This window comes from Protopterus annectens, chromosome 7.part0 (genome assembly GCF_019279795.1).
Source record: "Protopterus annectens isolate FY-2018-M chromosome 7.part0, PAN1.0, whole genome shotgun sequence".
Taxonomy (NCBI): domain Eukaryota; kingdom Metazoa; phylum Chordata; order Ceratodontiformes; family Protopteridae; genus Protopterus; species Protopterus annectens.
In genome coordinates, this window is record NC_056739.1 from 1,569,402,182 (window position 1) to 1,569,420,456 (window position 18,275).

At 40.9% G+C, this 18,275-nt stretch overlaps 1 protein-coding gene across 6 annotated transcripts in view; it reads right to left on the reverse strand.

Annotated features, from left to right (window-relative positions):
- The window catches only part of PTPDC1 (protein tyrosine phosphatase domain containing 1), a 1,141,579-nt gene that overhangs the window by 201,610 nt on the left and 921,694 nt on the right, over window positions 1–18,275 (reverse strand). For all 6 annotated transcript variants that reach the window (XM_044078123.1, XM_044078118.1, XM_044078120.1 and 3 more), the window contains one exon: window positions 15,943–16,128. In XM_044078123.1, coding sequence (XP_043934058.1) covers window positions 15,943–16,128 — 186 coding nt within the window. The remainder of the gene's footprint in view (window positions 1–15,942; window positions 16,129–18,275) is intronic.

Sequence of the window (18,275 nt, forward strand, 5' to 3'; positions counted from 1 at the left end):
AACTAGTGACGTCGTGGTCTGGGCCTAGGCAAGGTATGCAATAAGAATGAAAATCCTTATAAGGTATTTGCTTCCCACAAGAAATACAATTGCTAGCTTTTTCTGACATTGGTCTGAGGCAAGAAAAGTTTCCCCAACGGGGTACTTAGCTTTATAGAAGACTTCGGTCTGAAATTCGAATTCGAGAATCTCAGTAGTCGGCCGACCGGCACTTGCGAACTGCTTCTGCTTCGGGCACCGTGCGGCAAGAAAGACTGAAGAAAATGGCGTCGGTTGCATTATATATACCCCTGGCGCACTGACGTCAAGGAAGAAGCGACAGCAACCAACGCCGGTCCAGGACTTTGGAATTCCAGCTGACTGCGGGACCGCCTGACGACAGGATAACCCAAGTGTGATGACTGCAGCAGGGTAACACGATGAACATCCTTAGCTCTCAACTCTTCGCTCAAAAAATCTAGACATAGCTCAGAAATGGTGGCTAGGGACTTTAGGCTCTTTTTACCCTGTACCAAAGGTACAGGGTTTGAGCCTGCATACCTCTAGCCACCAGGTGCAAATACATGAGAGCATTTTCACAAACACACGCACACATGCACTCACGCGTACACACACACACACACACACACACACACACACACACACACACACACACACATACACACAAACACACGTAGTCCAAACCTGCTAAGCTGCCCTCCAATCCTGCTCGCGATGTCCTGCTGAATAATACATCCACTGCTTTCCCCAAACATGTGGCTGCTCTGCTTGCTGAAATAAATTCAATTGTGCAATTGCGTATCCACTTCACTCCCCAAAACATGTCCTGCTCGCTCTTGCAATGCAATGAGTAATCCGTAATACATCTAAACTGCTGCTCTGCTGCTAATACAACTCCAAATGTTTCCCGCTCGATGACGTGAGCTCAAGGAGCTCAATTCTGACTGGCTGATAGCCCTGATGGAGCTGACGTCATTGCGCACATGACGTCAGCTCCGACAGGGTGAACTTTGAAAAAGTAAATAAAACTACAAGCGCAAATTTTGAAAAAATAAATAAAACTACAAGAAAAAAAATCAGAAATGAAGGGGTGCCACTCGGGAATTGGCACCCCTTCAAAACTCATGGTTGAGAGGACTGATGCAGCTGAATCATTCAGCTTTTGAGCCATGGCTTTTTTTTTTAAAGGAGATGTTCTGCAAAAGTGGAGGGGGGGTCCCCCCCCCTCACTCTATGGTTCCGGTGCCCATGGCTCAGCATAATGGATCCAAGATTATCCAAGTGCAACTAACTCTGGGCAAGACCGCAATCCAAACTTTAACTTGCTACAGATCCCCCACCATGCCCCAGGATTCCCACTCCTCATTTCTTGACACACTGGAAAATATTAGGGTACAACCCAACACCCTAATAATGGGCAATTTCAACTACCCCACCATTAATTGGGAAAACTACTCATGTACCAACTCTTTTGCTCAACGTTTTCTGGAATTCATAAATTCCAACATCTTGGATCAACTTATCCACACCCCCACCTGGGGTAGCAATATCCTAGACCTGGTCATTACCAGCATGGGCGACCGGTGTTCCACACCAGAGGTCAGTTCCTCATTGGTCAGATCCGACCACAACCTAATCAGCCTAGACATCCAAATCCTATCCCCACCCCCCCCCCCATTAGGGAAACCACCGTAAAAAATTTCTCCAAAGCCAACTTCACGCTTCTTAAGACAGAAGTGGCAAACTTCACGATACCCATGCAGATGGACAATAGAGGTATGACTGCTGAATCCTACACAAATGCACTTTATATGCACTTACACGAGTGCATGGATCGTGCTATCCCTAACAGAACCAAGATGCTATCCTCCAAAAAAAGGAAGTCAATCTGCTGGTCCCCTGCCATAAACAAACTCTACAACAAAAGAAAGAAACTATTGCAAAAAAGAGTAAAATCCCATGACTGGAAGAACTCCCTGGTCAGCCTCAGTAAGAAGCTGGGATCCCTCATAAAATCCTCCAAAGCTAGTTATGAAAACAAAATTGCCACTGATTCTAAAGACAGCCACAATGCATTCTATAGCTATGTCAAGAATCTCAATGGTAACACTCAGATCTGCTCTGAGTTACAGCACAATGGCACTAAATATACAGAACCAACTGATATTGCTAACATCCTGGCAGATAGGCTCAGTGCTAACTTTACCAACCACCCCCACTGCCTAAAGGCCCATCTCTATACCAGAAGAAGGCAAAGTTCCTGTAATCACGGCTGCACAGGTAAAAAAACACACTCTCCAAAGCCAAGAACATGGCATCCATGGGACCTGACAACATCCCAGGCTGCGTTCTACATGAACTACAGAATGAACTGGCACCCCACCTAAGCACTATGTTCAATCATAGCCTCACCTCAGGCTTCGTGCCCACTGAATGGTGCACAGAGACGGTTATCCCACTCCACAAAGGGGGAGCCACCACGGACCCTGAGAACTACCGCCCCATTAGAGTAACGAGCCTGGTCTGCAAGGCCATGGAACTTATAAACAAAGACATTGGTAATCTCCAAACTCTGGACCCCACCCAGTTCGGGTTTGTAAAAGGCAGATCTTGTCTCCTAAACCTGATTGACTTCTTTGAAGCAGTCACAAAAGCCGTAGACAAGTGTAAGGTGGTTCACACAGCCTACCTAGATCTCGCTAAGGCTTTTGACACCATCCCCCACTCTGGAATTATAGATAAACTCACTAAACTAGGTATAAATCCCTATGTCACAAGATGGGTTGCCAACTGGCTCACTGACAGAACCCACACTGTGAAAGTAGCAGACTCCAAATCCGACTTCAGACCAGTGAAAAGTGGAGCACCACAGGGTTCAGTACCAAAATCCAGTTGCACCACCAAAGAACACTCCAGTACACAAATTAGAAGAAAACAAAAAAGGAGCGTAACACCATAGACATAAAACTGGAACTTTAATACAACAAAAACAAGAACAGAATAAGCGCTTTTGGAATGTGCCTTCCTCAGATCCTGAAAACAATTCCTACACACAACTATTTAAGAACCAGCTAACCAATCTAGTTAAAAGGCAATTAAGCAATTAAAAAATGAGGCAATGAAACATAGCAACACTTACTCCCCATTTGCATAGTGCACTTGTAACAAAAACATGTTTTAAAATAACTTAGATCCAAGCTTAGAACAAAACTACATTTTTTAAAGACAGTCAGCATAGAATATTAAAACTTGTAGTAAATAAATAAAACACTGTTGTCATAACCATTACACAGCTTGTTAATCTGTTAAAAACTCAGAGCTCAAAATGTTAACATAGCAGGTTCATAACCATAACATTAAAGAAGCAACAGTCACAGCCTGACATGCAGCAAACAAATAACTACGGTCATCGCACAGAAGTCTGGTGAACACTCATTTCTACCACAGGGTTCAGTCCTGGGTCCTCTCCTGTTTGGTACCTACTTTTCTGAAGTACAGGCTAACACAGAAGGTCTTTGGCTAACTAAATTCACAGATGACTGCAAACTAGGAGCCATAATTGAAACACCTAACGATGTGGACATCCTACAAAAGGGCCTCACTGAGACAGATGCCTGGTGCCAAAGCCATGGCCTCAAGCTCAATGCCAGAAAGTGCACTGTCATCCCCTTTGGTAAAAACTCTGTACCCATGAGCTACCACATAGGTGGTAGTCTACTTAACACCGAAAGTGTGATACGAAACCTTGGGACACAGGTGGACAGTAGTCTCTCCTTTGATAATCACATCGCCACAGTAGTCAGGAAATCATTCTACGTGGCACACCTCATCACAAAAGGTTTCTCATCCAGGAAAAAAAGAGGTCATTGTTCTTCCCTACTCATCACTCATTAGACCCATTATAGAGTACAACGCCCCTTTTGGTCTGTACCTCACAAGACATCTACAACAACTGGAAATGCCGCAAAAATACCTCACAAAGAGGATTATCGGCCTCAAACAGATGCCCTTCGCAGACCATCTCAAAAAACTCCAGCTTTACTCCGTTGCATATCTCCTACTCAGAGGTGATCTTTGCCTAACATACAAAGCTATGTCAAACCCAGAGCTGATGGACAAGCTCCACTTAAAGAAATACCAATCCCTCCGAGCTACACGCTCTAGGGACTTAAACCTTGTCACCACAATAAACAGAGCATGCTGGAGGGATATATTCCTGTCCCAGAGACTTCCCATACTCTGGAACAAACTACCTATCTATATGAAACAAAGCTCCTTATTAGCACTCTTCAAGAAAAATCTTGATGATTGGATGGGAAATAGAAAATTCACCCCAGGGATCACCTCTGTGGCTCTGCTCGACAGGGCCACAGGAAAATAATTTTCTTGGGTGGTGAAAACCAGGGTACCTTTTTGGCTAGGCTTGTATAGGCCCTAGGGCTGACAGCCCAGTACCTACCTATGAACTGCAATTCTGCTTTGATTAGATGTATTGCATCACACCAGGGTTTTTTCATGCCACTATTACCATGTAGTATTGGAATAAATCCCCCTGTTACCAAACTAGTGGACGCTCACAGACACTCATGCACACACCTGCACGGTTTTATACATTGCTAGTTTACTTCACTGTTTTCTGTATTTTTTGTGTGTTTTTTTCCTACTAGTTTACGTGTATAAACATGTTTTTGGGGCTGTAAACATGAAAACTGTCATGACAGTTTTTTTATTTGTATTTTTTTTTTTTTTTTTTGCAAAGCACTGACATTTTTCCTGAGCTGTTAATAACCTATTTTTTATGCACACTAATACACATGGATGGATATTTACTAGATATTTTTAGACAGATGTACTTTATATTAATAGTGTTCTAGTTTGATTATGTTTATGGCTAGATAGCTATATGTTTTTTCTTTGTTCTTGTCACAGATAAAGGCTTTATTGCATTAGTTAGACAAAAGCAATTTTAGTTGCAACTCTTTTTATGTATATGTTACGCTTTTCTTAATACCTGCTCTTGGAATGTGGGTTGCAAATAGAAGTGTTTTCCTTAACCAGGTTTTAGTTTTATCTAATCAGTAATATATGGGGGTGAGTACTTATTTTAAAATGCACTTTTACAGCCCTGGTTATACTGTTTGTCTGGAATAGGTTGGTTTAACATTAAATACATATATTTTCCACACCTGCTTCTAAGTATATAAAAGCTGATGTGTTTAACACTGTTAAAATATTTGATTTTTTGTTACTGAGGATCACTTGTCTGTGATGAATAAAGGCTTGCTGCATTGGAACACTACCTGCATTTCATAATTTTTGGAAATTATTGTGACTGAGCTCATCAATGAAGTTTTAAGACCACTAGTTTCTCTGTTTTTTTATCTCTGTAATGTAAGAAAACCCTCCTGACAATGAAGTTGCCTATAGTGTAGGCAGTCCTGCAATTACAGCCACATTTCCTCACCCCCTCCCCACAGTGTCAGTGCTGAGCATAGATCCCTTCTTAACTATAAAATATTAATGGCCCTAACTTTTGTTTAAGAATCACTCAAGCACAATGGTGTAGCACTGTGTAACTGTGAACAACAATTCAGAAGGGTATATTAAAGTTTCATAAATTGCTGTTCCCAGCTATGCCGTGTAACACTGTCATGTTACATACTGTTTCCCCCAGTCAGAAGTACCAGTGAGCATAGTAAACAAGTCTGTACTATGAGCACCTCTATGCTATTAGTAAAAGATAACAGGCTTCTGTACACCACTCTTCACTGTAGAGATCCATCTGATGGTAATGAATCCTGGCAAACTAGACACAGTGCACATACTGCATTCATGCAAACTGACATCAGGTTTATGAATGAGAAGCAAGCCTGTTTTTTTTCTTTGAGTAGAAGAAACAGCCTGAAATAAAACCATGTCCATTTTGGTGCAAACATACGTTCTGTATGGTGTGCCTTAAACAAATGCGACAGTACTTGTAAGACTTGTGACTTGTTGCAGGTGATGAAGAAGTGTTTTTGGGATGGGAAAAGATGCATTTGTGGTGCTTGAAAGAATATTACTGAACAAACTTGTTAAAGCATCTGAAGAATCTATTTTTCTATAATTATCTGTTGACACACAAGAAACTAACTTTAAAATGTACCTCCTGTGTGAACTGGGACAAAGGAGTAAGAGGACAACAAACTGGTTGACTCTACCTTTACCTGAGGAACCCAAATTACTGCTGGCCTGTTTTCCTTCACTTTTATTGCCAAAAGGTCTGAGAGGAATGTACTTCCCAAATACTGGTTTCTTCTAGTAGTACATGGCTTTTGGCACAGAGGATAAAAGGGTATATATCTTAAAAGATCTGGTTTTGCCTTTCTGTTCCAGATGCACAGATATATCATCTACTGGTTAAACAAAAAATATTTAGTCACAGGAGTATTCCACAATCTGTCTCTAACTTCCTCATTAAAGGATTTAGTTCTGAACCAAGCAAGACTTCTCAACACACTGCTGGACATGGCAGCCCTCAAAGTAGAATCAAACACCCATACCACATAACAGTAACTTACCTACCACCTCCTTCCTAGTTACAAAATTTCATACACTACTGAATGCCATAATTGCTTTAGTCCTCATACATAAAAACCTCTTTATCCTAGGTGACTTCAATTTAAATTTGCTGGGCCCAGTTCACAATGACATCTTTGAATTTCTCACTGATCTTAACCTCATTCAATTTGTAACTCTCCCTACAGGCCCCAACATGATAGCCTCAAATCACTCATCTTTTCATCTAGTAAAAATAAGAAATCCAGCCATCATATCTCCAGTTCCCATACATCCCGTTTTTTTAGTGATCACTGCCTCATAAATTTCTAAATACATTCTAAATACATAATTGAACACTAAAAAACTTAGGTTCTTCCTTCCTCTCTCCTTGCATTTTACTAACAAGAAACAAATCTCAGGCTAACATCAACAAGCTTAAAACACACCTGTAATCTATCAGCTGTTCCCCAGTAACTAACTTAATTGACCCAAAGCATATAGATAGGCAAAGCACTTACAGTGTTGCAAAATATAAAATATATATTTTTCCATTAATTACAAGGCTATACAAAAGCAACAACAACGCCTGATTAACTCATGAGCTAAAGGCCCTCCTAAGACTTGGAGATTATGCATGTCATGCATGGAAACGTGACATCACACCAAACAAATATTTACAATACACACAATTACACAACCTTGCAAAACCAACATGATGATGTGATGGCAAAAAAACAACTTCTTTGAGTCTAAGGAAAACGTATTAATATATCAAAACTTTTCTAGAAAGAAGTAAATTGCCTAAATGGGTGAGATGCACACCACCGAATATCAACTGCTCCCTCTTCATTTTGCAGACTTTCTTAAAGTATTCAGTACTCTCTCAGTCTAACAGTATAACAATCCTCAGTCTCCAGGCATAATGTACTAAACGCCCCCACATTTCATCCCTGCCTTTTACTTCAGACTAATTAAGGAAAAATACCTCCTACCACTAATTGGAAAAATTCCACTTGATTCAGCAACAAATACAGACAATACACACCCCTGGTTTATATGCCACAATAGTGAGCTTCTCTTACTCTCACTTCTACATATCTACAACAAATGCCTCACACAAAACATTATGTTAAATTTAAGGAAATCAGCCTTAGTCAAACCCTTACTTAAGCAAGCTGAACTTACCAATACCTCACATTTCTGTTCAATCAGCATCTTACCCATGTTAGATAAGGTACTTATTTATACCCAACTAATTCATTACATTCAACAATACTAACTGCTGTCTCATTAAGAGCACATCTTCTTGGTAGGATGTAGCACTAAGACTACAATATGAACACACACAGTTGAAGTACTTAACATGGACAAAGTTCTCTTTACACGTGTGATCTTTATCAACCAAGTCAAAGCTGCTGACCTTGTAAACCACTCCATTCTCATAACCCACATGCTAGAACTGGGCTTGAGTCCAGAAGCAACACTCTGGTTCTACAACTACCTCTCAAATTGGGACTTTGCAGTCAAAGTCAGATCATCCATCTCACGAAAATCTCCCTTAAACAAAGGCATGCAACAGGGTTCAATACTGGCTCCTTTACTTTATCAACAAACTGTTCTACAACTTAAATCAGCTCACAGTCTTGCTACATGCAGATGACTTGGTCCTGTTGCACTCCAGCAACTCCATTTAAAGTCTTGAGCACACACTACAAGCCCATTTCAACTCGCTCTCTACTTGGCTTACTAACAACATCTACTCCTTAATTCATCCAAGGCCAAATGCATGATCTCTGAGACAAAACAAAGACTCGCCAAGCTCACCATCTCCTTACATATCAAAACTGTCGACAATAATTAGACCGAAAATGTCAAGTCTCATCCCTCGCTTTTAATATACACCTTGACAAAAACAGACAAGACAATAAATTCCCTTCTATTCTGGGCAAGAAAAGTATCCCTCTTTATGTCTTATTTTGCCATAGCCATAACTGGTAAAGGAGTCCTTCTCTCACAGCTGGAATATGGTCTGCTATTTATTGTTACTGTTCATACCTCTAAATAAAGCCAAAATTAGTGGGGGAACAAAGGCCCAAAATCTTGGGACAATTTTTAAAAATCAGTCTAATTCACCTAAAAGGTTAATAGAACAGCATTTACCGAAGATTAAAACAAAGGAAACTCGTAATTATCTGGTGTTACTGACTAACTGTAATTACGGGCGGCCACGGTGGTGCAGTGGTTAGCATTGCCGCCTCACAGCAAGAGGTTCTCCGGTTCGATCCTTGGCTGGGGTGCCTTCTGTGCGGAGTCTGCATGTCCTCCCTGTGGTCGCGTGGGTTTCCTCCCACATCCAAAGACATGCAGGTGGATTGGACACTCTAAACTGGCCCTAGGTGTGCGTGTGAGTGTGCCTTCTGTGGAAGGTTGGGCGCTGGGCTGGCAACTCAGCACCGTAAAACTCCACTGCCAATTACTGTGCGGACAAGGTGATCCACTGTGGCGACCCCTAACCGGGAAAAGCCGAAAGAAGACGACGACTGACTAACTGTAATTCTCAGTAATTTACTGGAAAATCAAACATTTTAAGTGGGACAAGAAATCTGCTGCTGTCTTGAAAAAGAATGAAAATGCTGTCCAAAGCCTTTCAAATAAAACATGCAGATTTATCACTTACTTCCACAGAAAAGAATACCACTGTTAACAAGAAAAGCCAAATGGCTTCCTGTTAGGCACAGGGATGATCTTTTACTGACCTGTTAGTTATTTAAACACCAGCACTCTTCATTCACTCCTTCAGTTGCTAAACTCACTTAAATACACCCCACAAGCCAGGACCACAATGGAACTCTGATAGAAACTCCAGTAACCAAGTATCAATGTACCAAGCATTTCTTCTCTACAGCTGGTCCAGAGCTATGGGAATCTCTCCCTTCTCTTGTCATAGAAATCACTTCTTACTCATCATTCCAGACTGAGCTAAAAGGCTACGTTTTAAACCATTCTAAATGCAAATGCCATCATTCAGGACATGTAACACACTAACATCATATTCTAACATAAAATGCTCAACTGTAACTCTTATCACCTATTCTAACCTCTATATCACCCATAACACACATCCTTCTTAATCCCATCCCCACCCTCCATTTATAGATTCATAGGTTGGTACTAGGCTATCAGCCCTAGGGCCTATACAAGCCTAGCTATAACAATTTCCTGGCTATTTCTTCCCACACTATTTACTTCCCTGGACCCTGTCTAGCAGGGCAACTGATGTGATCCCAGGGGTGAATTTCCTTTCTCCCATCCAACTGTCAAGGTTCCTTTTGAAGAGAGCCAAAGAGGCACTCTGCTTGACATGTATGGGCAATCTATTCCAGAGTCTGGGAAGTCTCTGGGTCAGGAACCTATCCCTCCAGCATGTTTTGTTTATTGTGATGACAAAGTTTAGATCCCTGGAGCGTGTGGCTCTGAGGGATTGGGATTTCTTTAAGTGTAGCATGTCCAACAGCTCTGGGTTTGACATGGCCTTGTATGTTAAGCAGAGATCGCCTCTGATTAGACGATATGCGACAGAGTATAGCTGGAGTTTTTTAAGGCGGTCAACATAGGGCATCTGCTTTAGGCCTGTGATTCTTTTAGTGAGGTATTTCTGTGGCCTTTCCATTTGTTGCAGATGCCTTGAGAGGTACATACCAGACGGAGCATTGTATTCTATAATGGGTCTAATGAGGGATGAGTACAGTGAGACAATGACCTCCTTTTTTCTGGATGAAAAGCCCTTAGTGATGAGGTGTGCCACATAGAAGGATTTCCTGACTGTTGTGGCGATGTGGTTATCGAAGGTGAGACCACTGTCCATCTGTGTCCCTAAGTCTCTTATCACACATTCGGTGTTTAGTGTACTGCCACCTATATGGTAATTCACGGGTACATGTTTTTTCCCAAAGGGCATAACTATACATTTCTTGGCATTGAGCTTGACCCCATGGCTCTGGCACCAAGCATCTGTTTCTGTAAGGCCCTTTTGTAGAGTATCCACATCATTTGGGGATTCAATACTGGCTCCCAGTTTGCAGTCATCTGCAAACTTTGTTAGCCAGAGTCCATTAGTGTTTGCCTGTACTTCACAGAAATAGATGCCAAACAAGAGTGGTCCCAGGACTGAACCCTGAGGTACTCCACTTGTCACTTGTCTGGAGCTGGATTTGGAGTTGGCTACTTTTACATTTAGTTTATTTTGCCTTTTGCACAAAATGTCATGTTTTTTATGTAGGTGAAACTAACATGTTTTTTAAAGATAGAATTTTAGATCAGAGACATTAAAAATAAAAAGGATACTAGTACTTTATATAAGCCAGTTAACAACCCATTGGGTGACGTAGGGATTAATGCCCAGCTTAGTAAGTTTATCTATGATTCCAGAGTGGGGGATGGTGTCAAAGGCCTTGGCAAGGTCCAGATAGGCTGGGTGGACCACCTTACCCTTGTCCATGGCTCTGGAGACTGATTCGAAGAAGTCAATCAGGTTCAGGAGACAAGATTGGCCCTTCACGAACCCAAACTGGGTGGGGTCCAGTGTTTGAAGGTTGCCAATGTCTTTGTTTATAAGTTCCATGATAATACGCTCCATGGCCTTGCAGATAAGGCTCATCAGACTGATGGGTCGGTAGTTTCCGGGATCCAAGGTGGATCCCCCCTTAGGGAGTGGGATAACTGTAGCTCTGCACCACTCAGTGGGCACAAAACCTGGGGTGAGGCTATGATTAAACATGACACTTAGGTGAGGTGCCAGTTCATATTGTAGTTCATGTAATACACAGCCCGGGATGTCATCTGGTCCCATGAATGCTGTATTCTTAGCTTTGGAGAGTGTGTATTTTACCTGTGTGGCCGTTATTACCAGAATTAGGCAATCTTCCGGTATTGAGATGGGCCATTTAAGGGGTGAGAGGGGGTGAAGTTGGCACTGAATCGATCTGCCAGATATTGGCAATATCTTTGGGATCAGTATATTTAATGCCATTCTGTTTTAGCTCAGAGCGGATCTGAGTATTGCCATTTCGATTCTTGACATAGTTATAGAATGCCTTGTGGTTGTCTTTGGAATCTTTGGCAATTTTATTTTCGTAACTAGCTTTGGAGGATTTTATGAGGGATCTCAGTTTCTTACTGAGGCTGGTAAGGGAGTTTTTTGCATTCAGGGATTTTCCTCTTTTCTGCAACAGTTTCTTCCTTTTGTTATAAAGTTTGTTTATGGCAGGGGACCACCAGATTAGCTTCCTTTTTTTGGATGAGAGCATCTGGGTTCTATTTGGGATGGCACGATTCATGCATGAGTGGATGTGCTCATACAGTGCCTTAGTGTAGGATTCAGCAGTTGAACTTTAATTTCCCGTCTGCATGGGTGTCATGAAGTTTGTCACTTCTGACTTGAGTAGCATGAAGTTTGGCTTTGGAGAAGTTTTTTTATAGAGGTTTCCTTACTGGGGGGTGGGGATGGGATGTGGATGTTAAGGGTGATTAGCTTATGGTCAGACCTGACTAACGAGGGGGTGACCACAGGTGTGGAGCATCGATTTCCCATGTTGGTAATGACCAGGTCTAGGATATTGGAGCCCCTGGTGGTACTATGGATTAATTGATCCAGGGCGTTGGAATTTATGAATTCCAAGACCACTGGGCAAAGGTGTTGGTACATGAGTAGTTTTCCCAGTTAATGGCAGGGTAGTTAAAATCACCCAGTATTTGGGTGTTTGATTCTATCTTAATATTTTCCAGTATGTTTAGAAAGTTGTACCGAGAATCTTGGGGCATGGTGGGGGATCTGTAGCAAGCTACAATTTGGACTGCAGTCTTACCTAGTGTTAGTTGCACCTGGAGAATTTCAGACACATTGTGTTGGGCAACTAGCCTGGTGGTTTGAATACCCTTGGTGAATATTGACACTCCTCCACCTTTAGTGTTTCGGTCCTGGTTTGGTGGCCAAAAAGTGTGGAAAGAGTTGTAGCCTGGTAGTGCAGGGGTGCTCTCTGGAGCCTTGAACCAGGTCTCAGTTACTGCACAGATATCGATGTTCTCCATTTGTAGGAGTGCCTCGAGAGAGTGCATTTTGAGGTTTAGCCTTCTAGCATTGAGTAGCATTACCTTCAGATTTTGCATGCTTGTACCTGTCACGGTGGTGGTTTTGTCTTTTGAACTTTGCCTAAGAAAGGCACTATAGGGGTGGCAAGAGCCTTAGCCAGTAACCTGAAACCCAGGGGCGACAGGTGCAGACCATCTCTGGCAAAGCATCGTGGTCTGTCGGTCATGTCGTCCCAGGCAGATACTGGATCCCCTTTGAATGACACCAGAAGCTTAGCCAATTGTTGAAGTCAATCATTTTGTCCTTATATTGTGGTATCATTCTGGTCGAAGGCAGGATGCTACTCAGGGCTAGGGTCATACCTGCCTGGGCCACATGATCCGAGAGCTCTTCCATGTCTCTTTTCATGTAGTCCAGGGAGGTACGTCTCATGTCATTCACTCCAACATGGACAATGACAGAGTCATATTTGTACTTGTTGTGGAGTGACTTGAGTGCATGCGTTATGTGGCGGAAAAACATATTTTTTTACTATAAAGTACATGTGTAACTATGTAGTACTATATGTAGTGGTGCAGTAATCTGTTTTATACAACTCTTATTTAAGTGTGTTACTCAACTGTTTCACATTATCTGTTTGAATTTACTATCTTCATTTCACTGTAAGATCTTGTACACTATTGCTTTGATATGTTCTGTACTTCTGGGCTGAAACTGAATTTGGTCTGCTGAGATCCGAGCTGTACACCAGTAAACAAATTCAAATAAATAAATAGCATCACAATAGTATTTCAGTGCATGTACTTCTAACAATTCATAGAAGTAACTAATTTTTGTATTCTGTTAGTAATATCACATACTACAAACAGTAACATCCCCAAGTCTTTCTAAGTCAGCTGTTTCACAAGAAACAATATGAGGCAAATAATTAAATGTTCTAACAATTAACAATATGAGGCAAATAATTAAATGTTCTAACAATTAATTCACAAGCTGTATAAACCTTCTTTCTACAGTTGTACAATAACCTTGAATCATTACCCAATAGAATGGTTGCTGGTGGCACAGCTTTCTCGTAGTGGTGTCTCGTATTTTCTGTCCATTATCTTCACAGTGGCAGACTGCTCATCAAAAGTCAAATGATTAAGCTTTAAAACATTTGTAATAAACTGGATGCACTGTCCAATTTACAGCAGGAAGCTTAGTCATTTCTTTGCACATTTTTTTGGGTGAAGATGGGTTCCATGCAGGCCAGTAAACTGTATAATGGAAAGTATTTTAAGGGCATATCCTTTAGCAGAGATCCTAAGGACTGACAAGAAGAAAATCCCCTTATCAGAATCCTGAGGTAAAGGAGAATCTGCCTCCTATAAACATCCTCATCATCATGAATTACGGGAAAGTAGTCTTTTTTTCTCCTCTTTAGTCCACACAGAAACCTATCAAGATTCACATCTTAGTGTTCTATATGTAAACTTAAGTCACTTGTGTTAATGTACAGACTTAGACCCCTATTGCTGTAATGCAGTTCATGAGAACTACATGATAAAAGACATGTAGTCAATAAAGGGTTGAAACATTTCAGGAGTCAAATTGCATTCAAGAAAGGAGAGTCTAGATCGGAAATCTGTCAGTGTTTCAGTAGTCCTCTGCAGATAAAACCTGTTGACCAAGCATGGTCTCAGGAGATACCAATGCAGGCAATCATGAAGGTGTTGGAAAGTTGCTAGTTTTAGATGCAAACAAGATTGCTGAGAATGTGGTTCTTTAGAAAATGATGACACATCCCTGTGTGTGGCAGCCATTTGGGAATTAGGAACAGTTCAGAAACACAGGCAGATTTCTTCACCTTCAGTTCTCTGGTAGCCTCTTTCGACTATTCTCCTCTGTCAGGTTTAGGTAATGTATCCTTTTTTATGATTTTGAGAGCTGATGACATCCATGACTGTGAGGAAAGCTAAGTAAAGAATTGCCCTAAGTGCAGAAACTTGTGGCAAAACATCTGACATTAACCTAACACAATCACAATTTCATGTTTTATTAAAGTTTTACTGAAGATCTTTCAAGAAAAAAATATAGAAAATGATAGTAAACTGCTAAGCAGCTGGAATGCAGAATGTGAAGCATCTGTAGTGGTGAGAGGAACCCAAGAAGATGTTGAGAAACGCTGCCTTTACAAGACTGTCTTATATACCTATCAAGGTTTCATGCAGCCCCAGCACAAGTCCACAGTAAGCCTTCACAGACAGTAAAGGAGTACTGTTTAAAACTCTGACTGAGGTGAGCAGAAGACAAGTGGGATAAAGCCCTAAGGTTATGATTTATTGCTACAGTAACCATGCTTAAAGAAGATTTTTGTCTTCCAACCAACTTAGCACTGCATACTGATTGCAATTTTACCAAGGACATTACAAGGATAAACAAGACCTTGACGACTTATACCACCTTCTTAAATAAGACAGCAACTTTCAACCCCCCCCCCAAAAAATAAAAGAAAGAAAGAAAGAAAAGGATTCAGAAACATTAGATTTTAACTGTGAATACTACATCTTTTGAGAGACGGTGCCAATCACTCAAATCATATGAACAAAGCACCCTGGAAATTTCACTTGACTTTCAAATCCTATCACAAGAGAAGAATGCCTAGTCTTGCATCCATATCACATTATTCATACTATATGAATTACATGAACTACAGCCATGTGATCTTGGCAGCAAGGCTGTAAAGTTAATATACAATAATATACTACATTTTCTAACCAGATTCGGCATGCTCTTTCAGAATAACTTGATGCAACAATTAGGGATATGCATCATTGATATGAGAACTGGTTCTACTACATCTACATGACATTTAGGAGGTTGGATTTCAATTCCCTGGTAGAACCTGCCTGATACGGATAGCCTGAGTATCCAAACACCTGACATACAGTAGGTGCTACAGTCTCCACAGTCTAAGGGCATTATGAAAACTAATAAAAATGAATCACTTATAGTTTTTTTTTTTGACCAGGGATAAAGCCCTACTCGAATCCTATTTACTTTATTATTGTCACTCCAAGGTTACTGCGCCTCAGAGAAAGAACAGTCTGTAATACATAGGAAAACTTCCCTTAGTCTTTTTACAAGATGCTGCAAGCTTGGAAAATAGAACAAATAATATACATCAGCATTAATGCAAGCTCCTATATGGGGTGAAAAATCCAATATGAGCATCTACTCTCCTCAGCAGCAAAACTCAAGCAAATGCAATATGAACAATTTCATGCTGATGTAGTCATATACAGAGTTTCCCAGAATTTTGAAGAACTTGCCTTTTCTAATAACTGAAGAGCTCTTTGAGGGTCACTGATGTTCTCAGACAAGATTTCAATATCAACTGTTGTTATAAGAGGTACTTTTAACTGCTCTAACCATGACCACATCAAACAGGAAAGAATTAATGGATCTTTCTCAGTACAAAGTCTCTCCCAGGCTGACTCTCTGGAATTTAATTCTTTCTGAAAAATGGAAAGAAAAATGCATTTTAAAATATGAGATAAAATTCAGAGGCATAACACTATCATAGTTTAACAGTCACATTTTTACTGCAGTTGTGTAACAGACATTTATTTTTCTCAACTGGGAGAGTGGACTGATCGAAGAAGAAACATTTCTGCCTAAGAACACATATATAACATACAAAACATACCAGCAAGATCATACAAATTATCGCATGTATCAAGCATCAACACACACAAGCTTCATTACAAAGCAAAGCAAAAATTAAAGTTATGTACTTACCATAATGATACATCAGTGCTGCCTGTTTCTGCCCGGTTCAATTTGTGTGTTATTGGATCGGACCCAGATCTGATGCAGGTCTTCCTTCAGAGACTTTGATCCAAAGCTTGCCTCCTCTACAAATAATACGCTGCCCCCCCCCCATTTACTTCAGATCAAGTTTCCCCTGAAATTGCTCCTAGGGTATGCCTAATAACTCCAGAAACTTAATCATGGATCTGAAAGGGGAACACACCTAAGGCTCAACTGCCAGTTCATGCAAAAAAACAATTACTAGAAGAGTGATAGGAGGAAGGGATGGTAGAATTAGAGAGAAACAGGCAACATGGATCTATCTTTATGGTAAGTTTGCAACTTTTGTATCTTATGTTGTACTTTCCATCTGGCTTCGACCTGTGTGGTACAGTTCCTCAGCTATGCATCATCCCAGGGAGGCCCTAGGAGAGAACATTTCACAGAAATGTGGAACAAAAAGAGGTCCTAGACCACGACTATACATCTGATTTACAGCTGAACACAAATGTGTGAATGCTAGATCATGTGGCTGCAGCACAAATGTCATTAATAGAGGCTCTGAAAAACCAAGCAGTAAAAGTTGCAATTACCCTGGTAGAATGACCCTCTAGTTTTGTGTTAAGGATCTTCCTGTCAGAATATACACAAAGGAATGCAAACAGAAAGCCATTTGGATAAGGTCAGTTTTAAACAGGGTTTGCTCAATCTGGCCTTGGAAAAGTAAACAGGGGCTGCTCTGTTTTTTTACATGCTTTAGTTTCGTACAAATAAAATCTAAGTTGTCTGTGAACGTACAAGCAATCAAGCAAATATTCACCCTTATTACTAGAATTTGGAAAGAAAATGAGCAAATGAATAAGCTAGTTTAAAGCAGATTCTGAGGTCAAATTGTACAAAAAGAGGGGATTAGTGTTGACGGCAAACCTGTTATTATGAAAAATCAAATAAGGAGGAAATTAAGTCAGCATATGCAGCTCAGATATTCATCTAAAAGAGGTAATTGCTACTAGAAAAACTGTTTTCCAAGACAGCAACTTCAAGGAACAGGTCATCGAAGGCTCAAAAGAAAACCTGGCCAGCACTTGCAGTAGGAATGGTAGATCCCATGGAGGAACAGGATCCTGAATTGGTGGTTGTAACAAAAAAGTACCTTTCAAGAAGACTTTGGAGATCTTAAGGGAGGACACAGGAGTATTGTCCATGCCAATGTGAAACTCAGAAATAGCAACAATATGAACTTTAATAGCAGAATAACTCAAACCAGATTGAAAAAATCAGCTAGAAAATTCAGAAGGGCATCAAGAGGAGTGGAAAAAGGATTAGATGAAGCTGAAATAGGGAAACATTTCTATTTACTAGTTTAAATCTTCTGAGTAGAGAGTTTTTGTGAGGACAACAGTATGATGATAACTCTTGTCAGAAAGCTTGGGATTCCTGGCCATCACTGGAAATGGAGAAATCATGCAGTTAACCTGAGGATATGAAGGTTGGGTGGAGAAATCCCCATGGGATGTGTAATCCACCACAGAATGGGATTCAACATCCCGAGTGGGTGATGTAGGTGAGGCCACAGAAAGGGGAACCAGACTTGTTGGGCCCAAAATGGGGCAATGAGAAACAGAGCTGCTTTCTGAAGAAACTTTATTATGAAGGAGTAGGTGAGTAAGCTCACAGGAGACCCGTGGATGAAGCATACAGAATAATGTCCCTCAATGACTGCCCTGCAGGGGGAACCGGGACATAAAAACAGATACATTTTGTATTAGTTGAGGTGGAAAACAGATTACAGCAAAGAGTGCCCCAGCATCAGAAAATCAAGCTGCTATTTCCAAATCTAGGGACCACTCAT